The following is a 17,334-nucleotide window of genomic DNA, read 5'->3' on the forward strand; positions in this document are numbered from 1 at the left end:
AGAGGTTTGAATCCAGTTCATCAACTTGAAGGTTTAGTTCCATACAAGTCGGAGAGTTCCAGGCAAGCACACAGCACACCATCGCCAGCAAAAAAATGTTTAAAATGGAGCCTGGGCTTGAGGCTTTTATAGGGAAAGACTGGTGGGTGTGGTTTCCTTTGGAAATTCCCTGGGCAAGCCTAGGCAAGCCTTCATTGGGAAATTTTTCAAAACCATAACATGCTGGAATTTTCTAGTGATTTCTTTGTGAGTCAGAGATGAACTGGAAATGATGTAAGAGTAGGCGGGGCTTAGCAAAAGTAGGTGGGGCTTAGGAAAAGTGGGCGTGGCTTACAAAAATACCTCATAAAAAGTGGTCGGGGCTTAGCAAAAGTGGGCGGGGCTTATAAAAATTTCAGAGAAAAGTGGGCGGGGCTTAGAGGAAAGTGGGCATGGCTTAACAAAAATAACCTGTGGCTCAGGAGGTGGTCAAACAAGAGCATTAAGAGAAATTTATCATTTCGTAATGGCACAAAAGGGGTATCTTAAAAAATATAAAGATTCAAATGTTTTGTTTTTCAATATTTTAGATGGGGATTATTGTGCAAAGAAAATTAAACTATTGAAGGAATTTGAGAATGAACAAATCTTTATAGGTTCAATGAGTGAGCTAATATGCATCGGTTATTTGAAAAAGAGTGTCCCGAGGCTTAGACGTTTCAGATATTTCTTTAGAATCACCTTTAACAAATCACATTACCACTTTACAACTTGAACAAATCTTTATCTTATTGCATGGGTTATTTGAAAAAAAAACATGTCCCCAGGTTAAAAGGGGAGACAAATAAATATACCTTGGGATAAAAAGGGGGTTTATTTTTTAGGAAAAAAAAATATGAATCGCTGAAAATCCCCCATTCATTTACATGGGGAAAAGTGAGCCACAATCAGTATATTCACCCTACATATATATATATATATATATATATATATATATATATATATATATATATATATACATATACATATACATATACATATATACATATACATATATATATATACATATACATATATTTTTTTTTTCCTGGAAGTTGACTACCACTGATGCAGTTTTACACACCACCTTATTGAACACGTTACATTAGTTATTCATGCCTGTTGTTTGTGTCCTTTATAACGTCCTGAAAACAGCCCAGTTTGGAATGATTTTTTAATTTCGTTTGGCTGTCAAACAGGCAGACAGAGGAGAAATATTATCTCACTCATCTCTGCTTCTCTCTGCACATGTTTTCAGCCAAAGTACTGTGAAACTACAAGTTCGTTTCTGATTCGTGTTCAAAAATATAACATCCGATTGAACGCAAGCTGTTTCTTGATCATTCACAGACGTTTATAGACACACGGTCAGGCAGAAGAAGTGAACCAAGTGCTTAACCCCACTTCGCACTTCATGGGGTAATTTAAGGACTAGTGTCATCATGGTAGTGGCACCAGTGGACTTTTTTGTATTATATGGTTAGATCTATAGAACACAAAGCTAATACTACAATGGCACTTGGGAGAGCGCACACTCCACCAAACTGAACAGTACATTTTATATCCCACTGACAGGCCAAATCTGGATCCGGACCTCAACCAAAATCGAATCAGCTTGTTCTTGTCACCTCCCAAACTCGTCCACAACGTTTTGAAATATCATGCTATACATCTTTTTGGTTCCATCTCTCAATGGTGAAGACTCACTTGAATATGGATTTTCACCAAAATCAAACCCTTTAGTCCTCATCACACATCCATCCCGTCTACCGAGTTTCGTCCGAATCCAACCATAACTTTTTGAGATATCCTGCTCAGAGACAAACAGACAGGTGTGAAAACATAACGGACTTCCCCCTTTGATGTGGGAGGTAATGAATAAATACAGCCGGCTATATAAGTCTTCTTACGAAAGATGGTGTGCCCCTCATCAACACTGCACCAGAATGAGAGTTTTATCTCATCAGGCTTCAAACCGACTGGACAACTCAAATAGCGAGTAAAGTTATCAAGAGTGACTAATATTAATATATTCACAACCACTCGTCCCTCGCCTGAGACTTAAGGTGAGAGTTTTTAATGTTTTAATATTTATTTATTTATTCCCCACTCGAACATCACACTTTATTTCCCACTCAACCTCATAATTGCAGCATGAAAAAAAAAACAGAAGCTGTCCACATCATTGAAATAAATTTCAAATTTTAATAAAACCAACAAAAGATAAACTGTTTTTATTAAACTTACTCAGCACAAACACATCAACTGTTTCACCACCACCACCTCCATCACCACCACACTAAAATATGTTTACAACACAAGAAAGATGTGCTAGCAATTTCTCACTCAACTGCAGCTCTCGCTGGTATCTGTAGAAACCACCGAATCATTAAGCATCATCTTACACAATTGTTACAAATGTTCTTCTTTTTTTCCCCCACCTTTGACTATCATGAACAGGTAGACAGCATCACGGTGGGAAAGTAATAATACAAAAATGGCTGGATTGAGACTAGCAATTCTTTTACCATCTCTAAAGTAAAAGACAAGGTTAACAGGATGGCCTAGAGGTACACACACACTCGCTTTTAAATTGTCTACTCATTTCTAAGCTGTCGAGCCGGAGTTTGAAACCTGACCCAGCTACAAACCGTCATCCTGGTGTTTCACAGACAGGATGATTCAACGTGTGTGCTATCCCTCAGATGGATTTTAAACTGGACATTAAATTAGCCAGCATTGGTCGGTGGACATTAAAGATCCCATATATGTGTTCATTCGTAAATGAACCCATATATGTGTGGCAGACGGAGTAGTCGTAAAAGGCCAAGTCTGTATTTATCCAAAATTTATTTGCTCTTCACTCCAGCTTCTTGATGAAAAACATCATACTCATAAGTAACTCATCGTCTGTCTAAAGTGTAACAATCTTCAAACAAACACAAGGTGCAAGCTGTGAACCATGCAAACAAATGCAGTGGCCATGATAAAAAGTAAAAAATAACGACGTGTGAACTCACTACTACTCACAATTACTATCAAGAGCTCAGAAAAATAAAGCAAATTACAAACTGTTTATGACATACAGCAATATCTTGTGATGTGCGTACAGAACTAACAACATTAAAATGACCGTAAGTAGGTGTATGCCATTCAACAAACGAATGAAAAACATACAGATTTGCAACAAAAACATCACAATTTCACAATAATTGTGGATACACCTTGTGCAATGCGCAATTAATTCATTTGACATCTCAAATGTTAATATTAGTGTGAAGTAAACCACAACAGTATTCTACGTTGTCAAGTGGAGATCCATCCAACTGTTCAGCCAGCCTAAAAACACCGACAGATTTGTGCTAGAACACGGACACGACTAGAGACAAGAAGTTAATGCCAAAAGGCTTGCATGACTCCCATTACAATACGAGCAAGGTTTGCATTTATCCTTGGCACGTGTGACAAATGTTGTGCAAGGAGCAATGGCAAGTGCCAAGAACTTTATACACCAGCCTAAAACAATATCAAGTTCAAAAGTGAACCGAAGTAAAGCTACATTCTCAGTAGCAGAAATATAATAAAAATGAATAAATAAATAAAACAAAGCCCATGCTTCGATTGTTGTAAACAAGTATGTTTGTTTTTACCCCAAATGAAGCAACAGAATGAGTTACTATGTCCTGTGCACCCATATGAGTTATTTCTACAACAATGATGGTGCTATTCAAACCAATAATATTATTTGCACTTTTTAAATTTGAGGTTTGAAGTGAGACCAGAAGAATCCTTTCCTGACATACTCCGAGAGTTAACAAAAATCCCCACGATTCTCAAAATCCCAAATACCATAATCAGGAAACCAGATCGTTAGGTTTCTCACAGTCTTTGTCCCTTTCCAAGAGTTCAAGGATGAGCATCTCCAAATGCCCACACTTCAAGTATTTGAATGCGGAAGTTCTCAGAGCACAGAGGAGGATTGTCAAAGGTGTTGCAGTGACTGCTGTGCCCATGGTCTAGGTCTCCATCTATGTGTAATGCCTCTCCATCTCCACCACCTGTCAGAGAATGAAAAAAAAAACATACAAATTGCAAAAAGAAGAATTACTACAATGATGAACTTCTCCCACATGCCCCCAACAAAAGCCATGTAATAGTGAGGGGAAAGAAGTGGTGAGCATCGATGGACACTGTGGTTAAGCGATAACAGTGGTGGTGTAGTGTGGCGATTTGTGATGGAGCTGGTCATTGAGATTCTGGCATCACATGTGGTGTTTATAATAAAGGCATTTGGAGGTCATTTGAATGTTGTGCCATTGGCGGTTCGAGTATGGTGAAGATCGTAATGAAATGCCTGTTCAGTTATGGCGCGCATATGCAAATGAACTACCTGTTCATAATGATCTTTGATGTGCATGTTTGCGTGAAGTAAGGAGAGGTTTGCGTGTGCATATGCAAAATAAGTAAGGAAAATTGGGTAAAGAACAGAAAATAACCTGCCTAAGGCGCACGCAATGCATATGACCCCATAAACTCACGACACAACATAAACCCACTAAAAGCCTATCCAAAAGGAAGACTAATGACTAATGAAATAACTGTCTCAGGACCACTATATGTTGTGTGCCATTGCCTTGGGGAGTGCTAGTTTTGCAGAACCGTAAGAATATATTAATATTTAACAATTATGCTTATCAGACAAACGATCCAATAATGCTCACTTTTACCAAAAGTTTGGCCTTTTCAATTCTAGACTACTTGTCAGCACTATACAGGTACACCTGCATATAATAATCCACAAGCAACTCATCCAAACAACATGCCAATTATCATATACAAAGACCCACCAATGATGATGAAATCATTGTTGCCGAACATGAACATGGATGCAGATTTTGATGGGAGATTGAAGTGCCTGGTTGCCAGGAAGGGCGAAAGTCCACCTATCTGTCGAGCATCAGAGTGCTCATGGTCTGCAGCATTTTCGTGCTTGGTTTGGAGTAATTTTTCAGACGTTGCCATCTGTTCTGCATCCTCGGCAGGATGGGTCCAGGTCTCAGCCTTGGCCAACTCTGGGTGGTGTATAATGATCCATTCATAACGCTCCACCTCAGGATGCAACTGCAGGATGGTTAGAACAACAATAGAGCCAAGCATATTGACATCGAGCGCACCTTCTGTTTGGCAGACATCAAAATGACAATTCAAAGAGCAAACCTTATGAATCATTGTCAAAAATGAAAAATACTCAACAAGATTGTTCCACTCTAACATATACGTAAAAGTCTTGAGAAAGCATGACTAAAAGGGAACCGAGGAAGTGAAATTGAATCACTGCAAACATTATTTGAAGGTCTTGCACAAGCAAAAGAAGTCACAGGATATACTGTATTTCTGGAAAGACCCAAGCTACAAAAAAAGAATGAAAAAAAAAGTATTAGTGTCATCAGCAATGAACGTAAGGCTATGATGTCATATTGTATTACAAATTCCTTCTATGGACAAATGGCAATGAATCAACTTTGATCAAAGTGAGTAAAGTATTTGATATCTGCTGTTTAAGATGCAAGGTGTTTCATCAAAAACACACAACCTGATTAAATTTACGTGAAATGTTAATTTTTTTAATACAATTTTTTTTTCTTTCGCAGGTTTGTATGAAGCATCGTTTGGAGGAAAAAAAAACCGCAAACATCAGTTAAAATGATAATTTTGAAGATGGCATGGACAATTGAACAAAGGATCTTCATTGTGGAGTCTTACTTTGCCACAATCATTTAAACAGACTCAAACACAATTCAGACAGAAGTTCGAGACCCAGATAAGTCTGCTATTTTTTTAGACTGATGGAGATTTAAGTCCCACGGGATGGTACAAAATCTTAATTGCTCAAAGTCTGGTCGCCCGAGAACCGTTCTCTTCTGTTCTTGTGTATGGCAGCTTGGCTGCCGGGTAGCTATCATTTCTTGCAAGTGTGACTGTTCCACTGATTCTGTGCTCCTCTACCAGTACACTGGTACTCATTTCGCCGACTTCAGAAGGATGACAGGCTGAGTCAACCCCACCTGGTGTTAATTCAGCAGCCACCGGTGCTCGAACTCAGGACCCTAGGATCCTAAGCCAGCTGCCCCAACCACCAAGCCAACACCAGGCTTGCCCGAGGACTGCAAGATCACGAGAAAACATTGAAGCGGTCCTTGACGTAGTTTTGAAGAGCCCTAGGAAATCGCTGCATCGTTGATCTTAAGAATTGAACTTATCTTTATCAAGTACACAAAGAATTCTGAAGCAGGAACTAAAAATGGACCCGTATCACATTCCAGTGAAGCAAAAACTAACAGGCAACGACAAGCAACTTGATGGGATGGTGTGTGAATGGTTTGAGGAAAAAAATGTGTGGGGATCCAAAGTTCCTGAGTAATGTGTGGTTTACTGACGAGGCTCACTTTCTTTTAAGTGGTCATCTTAAGTCGAAAAACAACGTACTTTGGGGGTTCTAGTTCTCCTGATAAAGTACATGAAAGGCCGTTGCACGGCAAGAAATGCACTGCACAGGTTACCATTACGGACGACCGGTAAATCCTTAATTATCAAACCTTAAGGCCTCAGACACACCACAAAGAAGAAAGACCAGGAAGAATTAGACAAGGCATGGAATAACCTCGCTGCACCCGACCGAGCACATCAGGTCCCGTGGAAGGAATGAATGGCAACAGCTAAATCTTCCGCAGCTGGTACAGTCCAAAATGTCCATGATGCTGAGTGCAAGCTGGTCATGGTGGGTTGTAGGGGCCCGAGTAGAGTCGGGAGGGGGGGGTAGGAGGGTGAAGGGAGCGCTGAGCGTCAGGGCATGTCTGTTGTATTGATTATGCATGAACGAATTGACAGTCTGTCTGAATTGACTCTGCAATACATTGTCTGTTGTATTGACATAGTCCAAGGTCCAACTCTTTACGTCCATGGTTGCCCCACCTTTATCCGCTTGGGTCATTCCCTGACGTCGCTCTGCATCAACAGCCCTGCACTGATTGGCGATTTGGCCATCAATTAAGGTGCACCCCTGCCCTTGAACTTCATGCAAATTCTACAAACATGGCAGGGACGTGCCCTTTCCGCCAAATCCACACCTTCGTACCAAAACTTGTGCCCACGGCCTGGGGTTTCCCCCCAAAAAAGAACATCGAAGACAGATTACAGAGGGATAAAACAATAAAGGGGTTTTCGGGTGAAGCAGTTTTAGACATGAACATGCAGGGAAAGGAGACGACAACTTTCTATACAAATAACGGCACATTTCCTAGTACTGTCACATACCTGCCGACCCTACCGATTTTCTATAGCTCCCAACGCCTACCGATTTTATTAGTCAGACATACCGCATTTGGAAATTATTATTGGAAAAAAAAATAGTTGTGTTTTTTCAGTTTTGCGTTCATTTCTCACTGCCAAGATCATATTACACGCGGCTGCTTCTACATTCTACAAAACTCGTGCCTGACCTTGATTTCTTATCTCGTCAGCGATTGGTTATTGCTTCCAAACTAAGCTTGACCAATCAAATGGGACGACGGGAAACAGCGGGCATTCATTTCCAGACAACGCGCCATTGGCATTTTCCATTCATGATCAAAGACTGCAGTTTACAGAGAGTACTCATCGCTTCAGTGCACAACAACAATGCAAACACCAGAAAAGAAAAAAGCACCCCCACGCTGGGTCAACAAGTTTAAGCCAAGTTGGACAACAGAGTTCAAGTGTATTAAGGCTTCGCGTAAGGTAAACTGTAAATATGTTATAAAATCAGAGTGGCCAGTCATTTCATTCATAAAGATGCATCAGTGAGTTTATGTAAACTCTTGTGTACACGTATGGGCACATACATGTGGAGCTTGGACAGTCAGTAATTTATGGAAACGTGACTGATGATCATGATGTCTTAGAAAAATAAAGATTGGTGAGTAGATCAACCATGTTAAGTTTTCTCTTTTTCACTCTAAAAATATGTTGATATATTTCAGCTAACTGTGGTCTCAAAATGCAGGAGATTGCACCATTTTGCTTCATTTTTTTGAAAAATTTCCAGGGGGGGCATGCCCCCGGATCCCCCCTAGGGACGCATGCGACGCCAGCCTACCGCTTTTCCTTCAAAAAAGGTTGGCAGGTATGCTGTCATTTTACCTCACTCTTATGCTAAACATACACTCTGGAAGTAACTATCATTATGCTACACAATAGACCAGCAATACATGCGTATTATCCCCTCGAAGGCATTCCCGCAACAATTTACATAAATACATATACAGTATATATATATATATATATATATATATATATATATACAAATACATATATATATACATGCTTTCTTGGTTACTTTATGCAGCTTTTGTGGCTCGACGAGCATGGGAGGAGTCTATTTATTTCAATAATCCAAGCCACTTGGGTGTAATTGATTCGGTGAGAGCTGATTGGTTATTCCCTCCATTCACAGGTGAGAGATGTGGGTGGGTCTTTCTTTCTAATATATATATATATATATATATATATATATATATATATATATATATATATATATATATATATATATATATATATATATATATATATATATATATATATATATATATATATATATATATATATATATATATATATATATATGGTGTCCCAAAAAATGTACTCACTCTTTAGATGATAATAAATGCGTTGTTTATTGACTTATAAACAAGATTAATGGTTCAATGTATAAATGGATAAATGCATGTTTACAAATGTTCAAACTGACGGCCATCACATTCCAAACACAGCCGATAACGCGGACCAATGGATTCAACAGCGTTACGAATAATTTCATTTGGAACTGCAAGACATTGTCTTTCAATTTCCTCTTTCAGCTCATCGACTGTTGCTGGTTTTGAGCCGTAAATCTTATCTTTGAGATATCCCCATAAAAAGAAGTCCATTGGAGTGAGGTCTGGGGAACGCGCAGGGAATTTAACACTACCTCTTCGCCCAATCCATCTGTTCGGAAAAGTTGCTTTGAGATAGGCCCTTACATCACGGTGGTAGTAGAGAGGTGCTCCATCTTGCTGAAAGTAAATCTCTTTGTCACCAAATATCTCTTCGACAAGTGGACCGACAGATTCCTGCAGCAAGTTTAAGTAAACATCCCCTGTGACAGTTTGGTCAAAAAAGAATGGCCCGAGGATGCCCAATGCTGATATCTCACACCACGCAGTAACCTCTGGTAAGTTTAAATGGTGTTCCATAGTAACATGCGGATTTTCAGGAGCCCAGTTGGTGCAATTGTGTTTGTTAATTGAGCCATTTAACTTGAAGCTGGCCTCATCGCTCCAAACAATTTTGGATGGAAATGCTGCATCTTCTTCGCATTTGCCCAGGTACCACTCTCAAAATTCAGCTCTCCGGTCAGGATCGTCTTCATCTAGAGCATGGATTAATTTTGGAATGTAACTTTTCCAATTAATTTGCTTCAAAATGCGATGGGCGCTTGATTTTGGGATTCCTGTCTCACGAGCCATTTGTCGTACAGATTTCCGTGGGGATCGGAGGTTTCCAGCAATTGATTTTCCTTTGCGGGGGGTGGTTGATGACCGTGGTCTTCCTGAACGCTCCATATGGACGACACGCACAGTTCCATCTGTTTCAAACTTATCTCGGATGTGAGCAATGGTGCGTCGCGTTGGTGGATCTTTGTGAAAATGTCTTCTAAATTGTCTTTGAACTTCCATGATGTTTTCGTGCCTCCAGTAGCACTTTATGATAAATTTTCTTTCTTCAAAACCTCGTCGTACTTCTGCCATTATTAGGGTCAATTTGATCTGAAAATAAATGAAAAATTCAATGAGTTATGAGGAGCCAAAACGTGAGTACATTTTTTGGGACACCCTATATATTGACTGCTTTCGACATTTGCACGTGGTACATACAGTACTTGGGAGCCTCATTGGTATGTGTTGCTGTCTGCGCTGTTGCTGACCATTCGCCAATAAGTGATGAAATCAGGCCGGCAGCTGAGGCGGTGTGTGTAGCATTGGGATTCTCATGTGTGTACAATTTGTGAATGCCTTTACAGCTATGAAGGAACTCTGGGAAGGGTTTGAACCAGCAAAGGGCTTACCTTGGTAGGCTTTATGCAGCTTCTTTGGCTGGAAGAGCATGGGAGGAGTCGAATACACACACACACACACACACACACACACACACACACACACACACACACACACACACACACACACACACACACACACACACACACACACACACACACACAATATTGTCATGGTGGACATTGGGGTAGACATGAGGTGAAATCTTCCACACAGATCACCAATGTAACAACAGCATGGCTCAGTCAAGGCACAGAGACCCATACGTCATCTGCTGGGAAAGCGGAACAGATATTTTCTTTGGTTTGCAACATGCAGGAACTAACGATATCAGTCGCTTCCAGCCGATCCATCCATCTGAAAGTATGGGTGCCAAGCGATGTACCCAGGATGAACCGCTGCAGTTTTAAAACCCCCAGATGTTTGGCACCAAACTTCCAATGGCCATGCGTTTTTAATTATAAGCTGGTTATACACTTGTAAACTAGTTATCATTTCTCCAGTTATAAACTCGTAAACTAAATCCGATCTGCACATCCGGGCCGACACACCAGTGGTGAAAAAAACTGTTTAAAAAAAAATAAAAGCAAAAAAGGGAGAACAAGGAATGCACAGATGTATGGGTTTTGAAACAATATATCTCCTCGCACCCACAAACTGAGACGGCTTACCCGATCCCTTATCCACACCAAAGAGTCCGACAGGAATAGGTCAGGAGACTTGCGTGGGGTTGGTGGGGACTGGTGGTGAGAGACAGCGTTCTTGCAAGCAAGAGACACGTCTGGCAGCGGCGTATCCCGACCACATAGCTCTGCCACGCATTCTTGTATGGCGTTGTTGGTTCTCTCCTGGTGTCTGCTGCATCCAACTTGCTTGGCTCTGTGGGTCTCAACTCAACTGCCCATTCTGCAGTGCCAAACTGCTGGACTCTCGTTAAACTCTCTCTGTACTCACTGACTGAACTGCTCGTTCTGTCCGTCCCTTGGCTTTTCACTACCTTGCTCATTGGCTCCTGTTCAACCTATCAAAGCTTTTCCCCAAGTCTGCGGTTATGAGCCATTTCAAACGGGTATGGATAGTTGCCAGCACGGGCGCACCTCTTACCTTGGCGCACAGTCTGAAGGCTTTACTATCACTATCCTTGTTGGGGTGGGGGCTTGGGAGGGTTTGCTGGAGCTTGCATAGTTGTTGAAATAATGGCTTATTCACACTATACAATTGTTTGTAAATTTAAACGTGTACACAACACAAACAGATGCAAGGACACTATGACAATATCCCATTGTCCCCTTAATATTCCACCCCAACCCCACAAAAACGCTGTTCAACTTTGGTATTTAAGCAATGATGAGCATATATGTTCTCAAAATTTAATAAAACAGATGAGAATACCAAAATGAAAGGAAGTAAAATAAATAAAAATGTTCAATTATTGAACTCACACGGAACACAAAACATTCTCCAGTGCCAAAGAACTTCAAACCTCGATTGCATTCCTTCTTCCTCTCGGCCCAGTCGGATGACAAATATGCTCCGCATACCTGCCACACAGGTAAGTGATGATAAAACAGCATAATGCAAATAAACCAAGGGGACCATATATTTATTACCTCCACTACCAAAGGTGGAAAATATTCCATTGTTCAAAATATATATATATATATATATATATATATATATATATATATATATATATATATATATATATATATATATATATATATATATATATATATATATATATATATATATATATATATATATACATATATACATATATACACACACATCTGGAAAATATTCCATTGGCTAACGTTATGTGAAATTAGAAACAGACTATTTTTCTGTATCTGCAGAACTGAAAGCATGAGACATACACGAAGTTTTACTCAGAATGCCGAATCAGCATTTACACTTGATGGGTTTGGAAACTGGAAGAAGGCTATTGAAAAATTCACAAGTTGTTGCTGTGTCACAAAAAAAGCCATCATGAAGAATGCTGCACAGAAACAGCAATCAGACTCTTCACAGCTCTCACAACATCAGAAGAAGCTTCAAGGTCAGGAGAAACTGGCTGATCAAATTGAATCGCAAATATTTGTTCCATGAAAAGAATTGGCTGTGCATAGGAAATGCTCATATTCCATTGTTCGAAGATATTCCTCGTTCACAAGGATGCAGTTCGCATGGAAAGTGTGCCCCACACATCTGGGGAAACATTGTTTTTAGCCTTCAAAGATGTTCTGATTCAACTTGACTGTCTAATCAGCGATTGCCATGGTCAAGCCTTCGAGGGAGTTCGTAACATGCACGGGACGAAAAAGGGTGTTGCAAGGAGAATATTACAGGAAGAGCCACCAGCAATATACGTGCATCGTCTGGCACACTGCCTGAACCTTTGCCTCGAGGAGATCTCCAAGCAATGAAGACCTGTTTAGAATGCCTTGCCTCACATTGGTGAAATTCTCCACACCTCATTAGGTTCTCACCAAAATGGTCAAACCTCTTCAAACAGATAAAGCTTGAAAATCTCCCAAAAGCCCAAACCTTCACAAATTGTTCCCAATCCACTGGACAATGAGAATCGCCTCGGTTGACCATATTGAAAAATTACGCAATATTAATAGAAATGTTGGAGGAGGTGAACAGCACCAGCACAGACAATTATGGTCGTTGGAGGTTTGACATTCCTTGGTTTGAAGTTGGCACATCTTCTATTCTCCACTTCGGAACAGTTGTCCTGTACATTGCAAAGCAAACGTCTGCTTGGTATGCCAACAAAGCAACTTCCCTTGCTCAGGTGCTTTATGAGTGACAGCGAGGAAATGAAGAGTTCGACTGATCTCGCATAAATGTGGTCGATGAAGCAAGTATAAAACCCACCAGTTGGAGGAGCCAATGTGACCACAAAGGTGGTCGGTTCCAAAACAAATCGATGATGACTTAAGGCCACCGATTTAACGACATACCTGTGAAACACCTTGACACACGAGATGTTGAATCAAGTCATCACTGGCGACATACACAAGGAACAGGTCGACACCATCGATGCTACCGAAATTGCGAAATATTTTGCAGCCAGAAGCAATAAGAGGACAAACTTTTTTTTGGCAGTTTCGTGTCATCTCAATTATCAAACTAGATATCTGCGATCAGAAAGCGATTGCCAAGGGTAAGCCTCCCCCAGTGCCCGCCATATTTTTGTCGGACCACCATATGACCTTGACCTTCAACATTTAGGAATAAAGTGTAAATTAAGAAAATGGGTCCCCATCTACATTTGATCCAAAAAACTCAACAACATGAAAATAAGAGGAAAATTATTCAACTTACGATGAAAAAAAAAAAAGTGTTAAATAGGTCAGAATCCGAAAAAAGTATGTCATGAACACTAATCAAATATACAAGGTGCACAATTATGATGCAAGAACATCTTGAAAGGCCAAACGGCCTGAGATTCCACAATGGTAAAATTGATCGATCGAATACAAAAAAAAAAAAAAAAAAAAAAAAAAAAAAAAAATGTGGTTTTGTTTTCAGACCACCATTTGACCTTGACCTGTGAAGACAAACAGTCTGACAAAATGTCATCAAAAACATGTGCCCACCTCTTTGTTAATCGTTTTTATGAGCATCAGCGTTGGAGAATGTCCCTCACAGTGCATGTAAAACCTATATGAACAACAATAAAAGCAGATTAGATGCTGAAAACAAACTCCTCCCACAACTTGGTCATCAACCCCTCACCCATCCTCCCCACATGCCATCCACATGCCTGGAAAGGCTACATCCATGTTCGTTAGTCGAAAACAACAACCACGGCTGCTGCAAAGCAAAGCGTTCAGGCAGCCATGGCCACAGGCCACGGATCTGCTGTTCATCGATGACATCGGACAGCACCTTATGAATCTCCACAGAAAGGTGCATTGGCTGCCTGCAAGCCACGGGCACAGAATATCTAATATAAACCCAAAGTGTCGCATACTCTCTCGAGTTCAATTACATCACAATCTCTCCAACTTCCACAAACAAGCTTTAACTGAAATTCCTCAGAGTTACCAGATCTTATAATCAGCAGTGAACCACCTTGAGTGGACCACATACAAATCAAAATGCAGGGGTCATCTGGGTGTCAAGTCCTGCTTTCTTCTATGAACTGAACCTTTAGAATGTCAGAATAAGGCTTTGGGTGGTGATAGCATCTCACAGCAGAAGACCAGGGCACATGAACTGCTGCTATTATAGATGGTATTCTTTCAGTTTTCTGTGGTCTCATCTGATTTTACATCAAATGCTTGCTCTACCATCCATCCCTCCATACCCAGTGGTAGTGCAATACATTTTTGTTCATATACTTGCAGATCCTCAAGGTGTGCAAGGTGGCTCAACATTGCCTTGTGTCTAATCCATTGTCTATCTGATAATTTCGACATGATCCAGGCTTGTCTGTCTAAATCTCAAGTCAGCGTTCCTAATTTCTCCAATGTCGGTGTGTTCACTTTACCCGTCAGTATCTGCTATGCTATCCAATGGCAGGCACAATGCTGCCAAAACAGTCTCATGAAAAAGATTACGCTGGGTGGTTTACTTTTGTAATCCCAGTGGTAGTCAGAGCCAAAATTTGGAACTTGGCCAGGGTTCCAGTGGTAACTCACCTATTATTCGCAAAAGATAAAATGGGATCTTTAATGTTCACCAACTAATGCTCACAGACAGTTCCTCAGCTTAACATCCATCTGAGGGATGGTACACCATGTGATGAAACATCGGACCTGCGAAGCACCAATCGGACATTTTATAATCAGGCCGGAAATCAAACCCAAGCTTGACACCTCTGCATCACCCAGTCAGACATTTTTCACCCTGAATTTTTTCTTATCGAGATAATCCCTGAGCCTTAATACCCATCCATAAAGACGATACGTACGGAGGACCTCTCCAATACCATCACAAACATAATCCTTAAACCAAGTGCGGTATTATTTGGAAGATATATGTGCACCTTTCCCGATCTGACTTTACTTGCATTTTGATCACAAGTTAGAGCTGCTATGCAAACATATTGGAAATTATTCACTCAAATTCAGTTTGTAGATTCAACAATCTGCTGCTATCACCACGAGCTCAAATTTCAATTTATTCCGTCACATTCCAGCCAAATGCTCATCTGGAGCCATGGTGTTACCGAGAGAGACCAGGGCACAAGACCGAATCCCCCATCTCTGCTTTACAACCAAGAACACCGCCAATAAATCGATGTCTCCGAGCATCACACAAAGCCAGTGCATAGCGTACATACCGACTGTGTCTGTGTGTGACCCCCCTTGCCAAGAGGACACGCTCATTGGCAAGTCGCAGCAGTGAGATCTCTTTGCGGGAAAGGAGCCGGACTCCAAAAGCACGTTCCATGAGCCCATCGGGCATCATGTGCCAAGCTGCGTTACGCACAAAGCCCCGAACCTCTGCACGCAAGTCTGCAAGGGATGGTAAATGCTCGTCGATCAACAAATTGAAGCATCTGGAGAATCATCAGCCTCCACTATCAACATATATGAGTAGATGAGTGATGCAATATTATTTATGGAACAACCGATACAAATGATTTATTTTGTTTCATACACAAGCTTGTACAGCCATAATTATAAACACGTCTGGCTGTTTACAAACTTTGTCAGTTTCTCTATATTTTATAAATCAATGATGGCAGATAGACGAGAAGCTCCAAAGCTACACAAGCATTCATCTGTCATATGTGTGGTTTCAATGCTTATTGGTGACTCACCTCATGACAGTATAAACTAAATGTGTCCTGTGTTGCCCCCCCCTCCCTTTTCCATCCTCTGGAATATGTCCACCTTCACAGAAAAGTCTCGTTTTTGTGCATAGTTTACTAACCTTACAACAGTGAAGAATCTGCAGAAGAAGCTCTCTCATTTCCTCATCTTCCTCTCTTTGCCTCCCACTGTAACTATTTTCCTAATTTGTGGTGACTTCAGCCATCACTCCATACTTGGCATCAATCCTCACACCTGCACTCTCCATGTTATTGCAGCAAATACCTTTTGTTGCACTGCAGGTCATACCCTTTTGGTGGATTCCCAACTGATATTTCCTCGAATTGCTCACATTCTCTGCTATACTTTATCATCTCCAAACTTTCCTATTCTTCCTCAGTTTCTCTTGACTCTTCAAATCATGCCTTCTTGAAAGTGTCCACCGATCTGGCAGTCTTTAAGGAACCAACAAGGCACCACCATCTCTGGCAAACTGGTCTGGCCTGATCCACCATTTCTTCCACCAACTATGTTATTTATCTCTGGCTACAGATATTAAGAAATGTCCCATGCACTAACAGTTCCGTTAAAATGAGCCTCAATGCAGGAGGAAGCCTTTAGGCCCATCAAGCCTGTATAATGGTTGCCAACCTATGGCTGTTTGCCATGCTGTATCCTTTTTTTTTTAAATGCTGAGCATCAAACAAGGAAGCAGAACATACAATTTTTGAAGTCTCTGGTATGACTCGGCTGGGGTCAGGGTTGAACTGCTATCCTCCCAGACTCAGAGTGGACAGTCCAACCATTATATGCCACCGAGTCTGGTTAAAACATCTTCCTCTCCTTCATCAGTTGATACCTTCACATCATCAGCCATCCTTTCTAACATCTCATCCCAGGTATGGTTTATGCAGTGAGCTTGCCTTTTCGACTTGGAAATCAACCACCGATATGAACCTGTAGTCTCTGCAGAACTTGCCATTGAGACTGGTCTTTATCATGAGAATATCCATCACTACAGATTCCTCCACTTTGTGCAGTATTGCTCCTGACCGCTCTAAAAGGCAAGCTGTGGCAGGTACCCCCCACCAAGCCCCACTGTTCTTGAGAAAATAAGCAACTGCTGAACCACCTGGAACATGTCTTTGGATGCAGGAAAGAACCAAACTCCACTTTCCCCTTCCATAAGGACCAGCTGACAAATTCCCCAATTCATTTCTGTGCTCAGCCTCTGGAAATGGTATACAGTCTCTCCAAACTTTCTTAGGAATATCATATCTACAAGCTGGCCTACAAAGCCTGTGACTGCCTTGGAGTTTTCAGCAGGGCCAAATCCTTTGTCTTGTAGCTTATAAAGATAAACAACCTATATCTGAAATATAATTAACGCGAGAGTTACAAGAACACCTTAC

General features: G+C 40.9%; 1 protein-coding gene across 5 annotated transcripts in view; it reads right to left on the minus strand.

Annotated features, from left to right (window-relative positions):
- Positions 1 to 2,203: 2,203 nt before the first annotated feature.
- Positions 2,204 to 17,334, minus strand: part of TBC1D24 (TBC1 domain family member 24) — a 45,548-nt gene continuing 30,417 nt past the window's right edge. For 4 of the 5 annotated variants that reach the window (XM_085885371.1, XM_085885369.1, XM_085885370.1 and 1 more), the window contains 6 exons: positions 15,448 to 15,622; positions 13,924 to 14,082; positions 13,757 to 13,820; positions 11,591 to 11,689; positions 4,866 to 5,139; positions 2,204 to 4,076 (listed from right to left, as the gene is read on the minus strand). In XM_085885371.1, the coding sequence (XP_085741497.1) occupies positions 3,925 to 4,076; positions 4,866 to 5,139; positions 11,591 to 11,689; positions 13,757 to 13,820; positions 13,924 to 14,082; positions 15,448 to 15,622 (923 nt within the window). In that variant the 3' untranslated portion in view covers positions 2,204 to 3,924. The remainder of the gene's footprint in view (positions 4,077 to 4,865; positions 5,140 to 11,590; positions 11,690 to 13,756; positions 13,821 to 13,923; positions 14,083 to 15,447; positions 15,623 to 17,334) is intronic. The other variant, XM_085885373.1, reaches the window with a different exon arrangement.

Source organism: Eptatretus burgeri, chromosome 6 (genome assembly GCF_056783735.1).
Source record: "Eptatretus burgeri isolate ZD-2024b chromosome 6, Ebu_testis_v1, whole genome shotgun sequence".
NCBI lineage: Eukaryota > Metazoa > Chordata > Myxini > Myxiniformes > Myxinidae > Eptatretus > Eptatretus burgeri.